Source organism: Euleptes europaea, chromosome 3 (genome assembly GCF_029931775.1).
Source record: "Euleptes europaea isolate rEulEur1 chromosome 3, rEulEur1.hap1, whole genome shotgun sequence".
Lineage (NCBI taxonomy): Eukaryota > Metazoa > Chordata > Lepidosauria > Squamata > Sphaerodactylidae > Euleptes > Euleptes europaea.
In genome coordinates, this window is record NC_079314.1 from 77,328,455 (window position 1) to 77,337,219 (window position 8,765).

An 8,765-nucleotide genomic window follows, 5' to 3' on the forward strand; every position below is an offset into this window, starting at 1 on the left:
GTGATGCTCTCCAGGGGAGTGCAGACAGGGTGAAATGATTTCAGGAAGAAGGAAGACAACCGGGTGTGGACAAAACCTTTGAATTCACGGTCAAACCTATAAGATCAACCATGAGGATAATATGTTGTAAGATATGTTGTAAGATGTTGATGCGGAAATGGCCATACGTAAGTAAATATGAAGTTATTTAAGACAATGGAGAGTCAAGAGAGCTGCTGTCCACCTTTTCCCTCTCTACTTGCTGCCCCCACAACCATCATGAAGGATTGGATACCAACTAGCTCAGCAGCCAATCATAGCGCATAGGTAGTCCAAGCAAGAAAATGCAGCTCACAACAATGTGAAGTGACATCATTCTGTCTCAATGTTAAGAGAATTCCAGGTAAAGAAGTGGGGACTTTGGTGATGAGAATCTTTAGAGTAATAGTCAAGGGCACAAAGGCAGATTTTCACATTGAAAAGGCACAATGAACTCTGAAAAACTAACAGCAAAGGAGGGCAATGAATGTGTAGCAATGCTCTTGCACATGTTTACAGCAAGCATTACTAATTGCAACTGGCTTCACCACCATATCGTGCCTTTTATTTTTTTTGCTGCTGGGAGATAGGCTGGTCCCACCTAGCAGGCACAAATTTAAGCATTTCCTAAACCAAACTGAAAACCAATGGATGTAACGTTTTTGTATCTCTGCTTGTTCCTGAACTCTAAACCCAAACCCTTCACTAAACCTCAGAGCTGTCTCTCAGTGGTGGTAGCCATGTCTGTAGGCACAGACACTGACACTTCTTCCTAAGGAATTACACAGCCTTCCTGTTCCAGTAAGACTCTACCTATTATTGATTACTATTCCAATATCTTTCTAGGTGACAGGGCTGTAATTCAACATGGAAAAAAGCAGATGTTCTTATTCCTATCCTTCACCATACCAGCCACACCACCAAATGCTTTCAGCTGTGTCCAGTGGGAAACCTGCTGTTCCCGTGTTAGATTGCCACCTTCTTGTTCTAGCAGCATAAAATATCTTTTGTGCCTCTGAAAATGATTGCACACAGCAAAGTAACAGGTGCAGCCCTACCCAGCAGGAGCCTGCAACAATGGGGGAAGTTGCACCTGCTACCCTGTTTATTTTGCCATTTTCAATGGGCAAGGAAACCTTGCTAGAACAAAAAAAAGCAACCCATTTTCTCTGCCTTGCTTTACCTTTTAGTTCTGTCTTTGGTGCTTAAAGGTGTCTGGTGTCTTGCTACTTACCTTTGCCGTTGGAACAGTCCAGGGCACAGGGGAACTTTCCACAACTACATTCCACCAGAGCTAAAAGCCTGTATATTCTTTATAGCCACAAGAGCCCAACCAAGTTAAGGGCTCAGGCTCCCAACAGCTAACTGTCCCTCTGATATGATAATATCCTGATATGATAAACCCCTGCAGCTGGGCAGCATGAAGTAAAGGATCAAGTAGGATGGATCACAAGGTCTGGTAGTAAAATAATCAGCATACAATGGCAACCAAATGAATAAGAAGGAGACAGGATAAGATGAAGGGGACTGGACAAAATCAAGAGCATTCAAAAAACAAATTGCCACAGATAGCTTTTTGAGTGAAGTCCTTGAATCATCTACTCTGATTAACTGAATCAGTGCTGTATTAAACCATTTTCTCTGGTAGTTTGCTCAGGATCTTTTGTTGGTTGAGCCTGTGTTTTCCCACTGCATCTTATTGGGCCCCATGGTACCAGGCTGTCTGACTGGTACCATCCCATGCAAGAATGTGGGAAGGACTGAAGAGGGCGGGGGTTACCGCACTTGTATTCTCAGCGATGTATTAAGAGTTTGAAAATGTTATAAAAAAATACTGTTCGCACTTTCTATGTATTCCCACCGATGTATTAAGAGTTTGAAAACGATATAAAAAATACTGTTCGCACTTTGTTTGGCCCCTTTAGCTGTGAAGACGCCTTCCAACCATTTATAAGCCGTGGTATCCAAAAACCCTTTTAAAGCGATGTTTTTAATAACATTTTCAAACCCTTAATACATCGCTGGGAATACAAAGTGCGGTAACCCCGGCATGTTGCAGAATAAGGCTCCTTGAGATTGTTGGTCATGCATGGCTGCTATCCATTGGGCTACAGAGATGGCTTCCTTTTTTGACTGGAATGGCATTCTTCCTTTTCTGCTCTTTCACAAAGGGTGGTTGCTTGCATTGTCCTCCCAGGAGATTGAACCCTTTGCTGGAGAGCTTGGGCTTGTGGCTGTAGGCACTAAAAATGCTATCATCCCAGCCACTGAGCTGTTTTAGCTGTCTTAGAGAAGTCTCTGTGGACTGCTTCTGGCAGCATGCTTGGACCTTGGTGTGTGGGAAAGCATATGGAAAGGATTCTCGCTAACAGAGGTATCACTAAGAGAATGGTTGTGATTGGATTAGAGTACAGGTGGCATATCAAACCCCCCTGCATCTTTTAACCTAACTACACTGGAATGAAAGCATTTATTAGCATTTTTCTGGGATGAATTATGGCCAACATTTTTACTTTACTACTAGTTTGGTGTAATTGGGAAACATACATAGAATCCAGGAAGAATGTCTCTCTATTCTTGCCCTTTCTTTGGTATTTAGCTGGTAACAATTACTGACTGTTGGCGATACTACTTCATGCAACATCAGAACACAACACTGGATGCTTCATACATAATAATACTTATATTATGCAAAGATGTAGTCATTCAACTGTTACTGGATTATTTATTTTCAATCAAAATCTCAACAAATTTTAAATTTGATCAGCATTATCATTTACAACATTTAAAATAGTGAAAGCTTACTTGTGATTGCTTACTAGAATAAAAAAACACTAATTAAGTTTCAACCCATCTCCAAACCCTGATGCTTATTAAAACTGTAAGCAAAGTTTTTAGTAATGGCTTACCTATCTTTTAATGTACATGGTGATACATCATGTACACACCCTCATGAAATATTCAGCTAAACCTAAATGTAGAAGGTAGAATTGTAATTACATTTAACTTTCATCTACTCCCTTTAAATAGTAATGCTTTTCTTTGAAAAGCTGTGCTTCCTAATGGATTGCCATCTGTTAAACCTTTTGCCAGGAAATATTTATCCTGCTTAATGTAGTCAGCACAGGGGTAGAGCTGCAGATTACTCCCTGGGATTCTAAATACTTGGAAGAAGAAAAAGCTTCTCCTTAAGCAGTGTTCTCCATTTCCTTTAATGCTGTTATTTTATCTAAACTGTTCTTTGTATGCCATACATTATACACTTCAAAAATCAATTTTAGTAACAATTATGGCCATCACACAAGTACCTCTGGACTTCATCAGAATCCAGCAAAGTTAAGCTGTCTGAAGTTTAAACTTAAACTGAAAACAAAAGATTTCTTTTTCATGGAATGGACAGCAAGAATCTCCACATGTCTTATATCTGGAGTCATTTGTAATCGTCAACAGAGAATCTATTTATAGCCAAACCACTGACTCTAATAATTTCCAAGTAATATAGAAGCCCTCTTAGATGGCTTTCAGGCACATACAGTACAAATTTCAAAAGAAATGCTTGAAGACATTTGAATATTGTATACCAAGAAAGTTCATTTTATTTCACCAAAATGCACAAAACAAGCAGTGTCAGAGGAAAACAAGATGATCAATTGTTTTCTTCCTTGTAATGTTTCTTGGGGGCAAATGCTTACGACGGGCAATACCAGTGTCTTCATGGCACATATTTTGCCAACAGATTTCAAATTCTTAATGTAGCTTTGGGTTTGCTTGGTAAAATTTGATTTTTTTAAAACACAGCCATAGCATATCTACCTTGTAAGTTAATTATAACTAACAACAGTACATCAGGGTTCTGCAGTTGCAGTCTTAAAGATGAACAAATGATACAAGAACAGATATCAGTGCCAAGCACAATTAGTTATTTTTAGATATATACATTTCTCGCAATGCTCAGAGCAGCAATGTCAAATTAGAAGTTGCCAGGAAAGGGATGGACTGGTTAGTTAAAATCAGCATGTGAAATCCAGAAGCCCATCTCATTCCACTCCATTTTGACCCTCATTGCCTGCTTAAAATTAGGGATCTCGATGATGCAGGGATGGTAGAATCCATAACTACTAAAATTCTCCCATGATGAATGTACAGATGCCCTATCATTCTAGGGCTGTCATCTAATGTACACTTAACTGGGACTAAACATTTTTGCACAAAGTGCGACTTAATTCTGAGGAACTATCCACAGGCTTGCACTACAGACCCATCCCCCCATCCCCAATCCCTAGGCTACAATCCCCAAGACTGTCTCTTCAACCTGGCACCTTCATCTCACTTCGCTTTCCTCTGAGAACCCACCTCTAACTCTTGGGTTTCCTTCCTCCTGGATCCTCCCAGTGAGCTTCCCTACCAGTTTCTCCTTCCTGTGGTTTTCCATGTTAGGTTTTAATTTCAACAAAATGACCAGGTCTTTATTCACTCACAGAAATTGGACTGTGAACATTCCAACAGCTTTGGAATGCTAGAGCAGTCTGTGCTATGGCCCCAGCTCAGCCAACTGTTACCCAAAAATGCACCCCCACAGAACAATATAATTTTGATTGTTGTGTTCCTACCACCAGTGTTTCAGCCACTTTGGGAACCTTCATCTTGACACTGAATTTCATAGAAGCTTTATGGAAGGGGAGGGGCAGAACCATTCACCCAAAAGTAACCTGATCGAAAGGCAAATGTAAACCAAGTAGTACTTCTGCGGCTGCAGAAGAGGAAAGCTCATAGACAACAGTGCAATAAAGACGGCGTGGCAATCCTATGCGATAGGTATACGTAAAAATAAATTAATCATGCAAATCATCAAGAGAGCCTAGTACAGCACGGTCAATAGCCACAGGCTATGTGAATATCCCGGCCACACAAATGATAAAACCTTTTTCCATTTTACCTGCTTAATCCAAAAGTGCTAAAAAAAGCAGATCCCTCCTCCTCCCTCCCTCCCTCTCCTTCCAATGAATGATTTCCTGGTCCGCGGTTAACGATTGCTGGTTTAGAATACGAGGGCTGCGTTTGTCTGACTTCTTTCAAAAGAGCGTCCTTGACGCATCTCCAGGCAGGCGGCTCCCGACCAACCACCACGGCTACCCAAGCTCGCGTAAAGTTTTCCCCCTCCTCTTCCCAGCCCTTTCCCCCCTTGCATTCAATCTCCGCCTTCACCTGCCCGGCCCTTGCAGCTGCCTCAAGCCCCCAGTTCTGGAGGGGCAGCGATAGCCTCGCCCGTTCCCCCCTTCCAGCCCGGCCGCGGACCCAGGCGCGGCTGGAAGTGCGCTGCCGCCGGCCGGCCGGCCGGCCGACCACGGCGGCTTCCTGCGGGGACGGGACTCCTCGGGCAAAGGCAGGGGCGAAGCGAGGCGCTCGGGGACGGGGCTTCAGGGCCAGGGCCGAGGGGAAGAGCGGCTCCCCCCCCCCCGGCTGCGGCTGCCAGGGCTAAGGCGCCGGCGCCGGGCGGTGCGCTTACCTCGGTCCAGGCTGAGCGGCTGGACGGCTGTCAGCGTCGTCGCCATGTCTGCAGCGCCGCCGAAGCTGGAGTGACGCTGGGCTTCAGCATCAGCCAGGAGAGGGATCGGGAGGGGGGGAGATGGGCGGGGCGTCGGGGGGAGGACGGAGTGGGCAAAGGGGAGAGGCGCGGTGTGTGTGTGTGCGCGTCTTTGTGCGTGCAATGAGGCTGGCGCCAGGGCGCGCGCGAAGGGAGCTGGTCGGAAAGGCAGGGCCGGAAGAGGGCTCGTCGAGGGGTCAAGCGGAGGCCGGCCGCGGGCCCTGACCCACAGCCGTGGCGTCGCTCAGCCGAGACTGGGGCGCGCTTGCAAAAGACTCCCGGGAGAGGCTCGGTCCCCTGCGCTGTCGCGGCTGTCCCCCTTGGAACAGCCTGTGTCATGGCAAAACAGGAGTCCTTAATAGGGTTGCCGACCTCCAGGTACTAGCTGGAGACCTGGTGTGACAGCTGACCTCCAGCCAATAGGGATCAGTTCACCTGGAGAAAAGGGCCGCTTTGGCAATTGGACGCTATGGCGTTGAAGCCCCTCCCCAAACCCCGCCCTCCTCAGGCTCCACCCCAAAAACCTCCCGCCGGTGGCGAAGAGGGACCTGGCAACCTTACACTTTAAGCGCTGACAAAACGAATTTCAGCAGCAGCTTTTGTCAGAGTTCAGTTAATGCTGGGATCAATGTTGTCAGTCTTCAAGGTGCTACTAGCCTGTGGTTGCCAACTTCCAGGTGGGGCCTGGAGATCTGGAATTAACAACTGATCTCCAGATGACAGAGATTAACTCTGTGGCATTATACTCTGCTAAAGCCCCTCCCTCCAAACCCTGCCCTTCCCAGGCTGCACCCCCCTCCCCAATATCCAGGAATGTCCCAACCCAAAGTTGGCAACCACAGACTCCTGTTTCATTTTATTGCTGCAGACTAACATGGCTAGTGGTCTTGAATTGGGACACAACACCAGGCACCACAGTTTATTCAAGCAGGAGCAAACAAGGGGCAGAACATAAGGTGTTCCAAGCCAGTGTAGTGCAGTGGTTAAGAGCGGTGGTTTGGAGTGGTGGACTCTAATCTGGAGAACAGGGTTGGTTTCCCCACTCCTCCACATGAAGCCAGCTGGGTGACCTTGGGCTAGTCACAGCTCTCTTAGAGCTCTCTCAGCTCCACCTACCTCACAGGGTGTCTGTTGTGGGGAGGGAAAGGGAAGGTGATTGTAAGCCGGTTTGATTATCCCTTAATTTGTAGAGAAAGTCGGCATATAAAAAACAACTCTTCTTCTTAATGCTCATAGGAAGGAAAAAGAAATATGCCTCCCAAAGGGGGTCAGTTGCTAACTACAGTGACCACTAACAACCAGATGGAAAGAAAATTGTGAAGCAAAAGATCGGTTAGGGAATTAGCCTTGCTGACAAATTCTCTTGTGGCAGAATCTTCCCCATGTCAGCAGCAACAGATCAAGTAACTCACACAATGTGGTCTGCCAGGTCTACTTAGGTCAGGAATGAACACCGCATAGCACATCAATGTGCTTACACAGTGCAGATAGTGATAGATGAGTCAAGCATCAAGGCATGGTATAGTGGGGATGCTCTGTCCCTTTGAGCATTTGTTGTGGTAAGGAGAGGAATTGAATAGAATTGAGTGAAAAATCTGGTTAGCTCCAACATGCTACCAACCTGTAAGAATTTGTGGGCATCATCTAATTTTCTTCTCCCCTTTCCTGTTTCCCTTTCCTGAAAGACCCTATGAGCATTTCCCCATTTCCTACTTCTTTCCTTCCCACACCAACAAACCTACCTTTATCTGCCCGTCCCCCCCACATGCAGTTTGCCGTCCCCGAGAATGGAAGCGGCAAGGGACATTGATTTAAGCGCTGGGCTGAAGCCCAGCATGTAGTTTGCCATCCCCTGACTCCTCTCAGAATGGAGGCAGCAGGGGAAGGTGATCTAAAAACTAGGCCGCCTCCGAAGTCCAGCCCAGTGCTTAGAATGCTGTACCTTGCCACCTCCAAGATGGGAGGCCGCAGCAGACGGCAAACTGCACGATGGGCCCCAGCCCAGTGCTTAGATTATCAACTCCACCTCTGAACTTTGTGGAGGTGGTGCTGGCGAGAGCTCAGCCGACAGTTAAGTAAAGGGGAAGGAAGAGGGATGGCGAAATGGTGGCCAAAGCAGCCCCCAAATAATGTCGAAAAAATAGCATTATACGGGATCTGCTTTTTCAGCTCCCTTTAGTTGCCACCATTTTTTACCATAAACGCCCCTCCCCCCCCCCCCGAAAAATACCAAAAATATATTTTTGGGTTTTTGTTTTTTTCAGTTTGACTTTAGCTGAATGCACACCCCTAGTCTCTGGTTGCCTGGTAGTTGCTGCTGGGCTGGCTCTGACATGTCCTCCCTTTAAGGCCAGAACAGCCTTAGAGAGGGCCCTCCCCTTGCATTTTACTGACAGAAACCAAGACTGGAAAGCTAGTAATGGTTGTGGTTGCCTAGCAACAGCCACTGAGGGTATCCATTTCTTAAAGCTACAAGTTCTCTATTTATCATTGAGGGGGATTTTAACTTTTTTTTTTTTTTAGATTTCAGATTTTTATGCTAACCTGGGGTTTTGTCATGTTTATAGAAAGATCTTTCCATGGTTCCAATGTCCTGATTTAAGCATCCACAGATGTGGTCATGTTGACAATTAGATATATTGATGATGATGATGATGATGTATGATGTGACTTGAAAATCAGTGGATCTCATTTGGGCCTAGTCATGCTTCAGTGTCTTTGAATTGTGTCCTATGTCTACAGACATATGTACCATAGATACCATTACTTATAGAAAAATGTTTATGGAGTTATTCTATAGTCTAGCACTATAAATCTGCTTTGACTGTTGCAGTTCTAACAGTGGTGTGCAGCTCAGAAGCTAACTGGGGCTTTAAAATTAGTGATCTGCATTCTTTGATTTTGTATTGCTTATCTAGTATAGCATTTGTTTCTTGATTTATTTATTTACTTCATTTATACCCCACTTCTCTCCCCACTGGAAACCCAAAGTGGATTATAACATTCTCCCCTTCTCCATTTTATTCTAACACCAACCCTGTCAGGTAGGTTAAGAGGAGAATGTGTGACTGGCTCAAGGTCACCCAATGACCTTTCACAGTAGAATGAGAATTCAAACCTAGCCTTCCCAGATCGTAATCTGAAACTCTAACCACTGTATATA

General features: G+C 45.3%; 1 protein-coding gene across 3 annotated transcripts in view; it reads right to left on the reverse strand.

Moving 5' to 3' along the window:
- LIN7A (lin-7 homolog A, crumbs cell polarity complex component) overlaps positions 1 to 5,619 on the reverse strand; it is a 47,505-nt gene extending 41,886 nt beyond the window's left edge. For 2 of the 3 annotated variants that reach the window (XM_056847002.1, XM_056847003.1), the window contains exon 1: positions 5,525 to 5,613. In XM_056847002.1, the coding sequence (XP_056702980.1) occupies positions 5,525 to 5,570 (46 nt within the window). In that variant the 5' untranslated portion in view covers positions 5,571 to 5,613. Of the gene's footprint in view, positions 1 to 5,524 lie in introns of all 3 variants that reach the window. The other variant, XM_056847004.1, reaches the window with a different exon arrangement.
- Between the last annotated feature and the right edge of the window lie 3,146 nt (positions 5,620 to 8,765).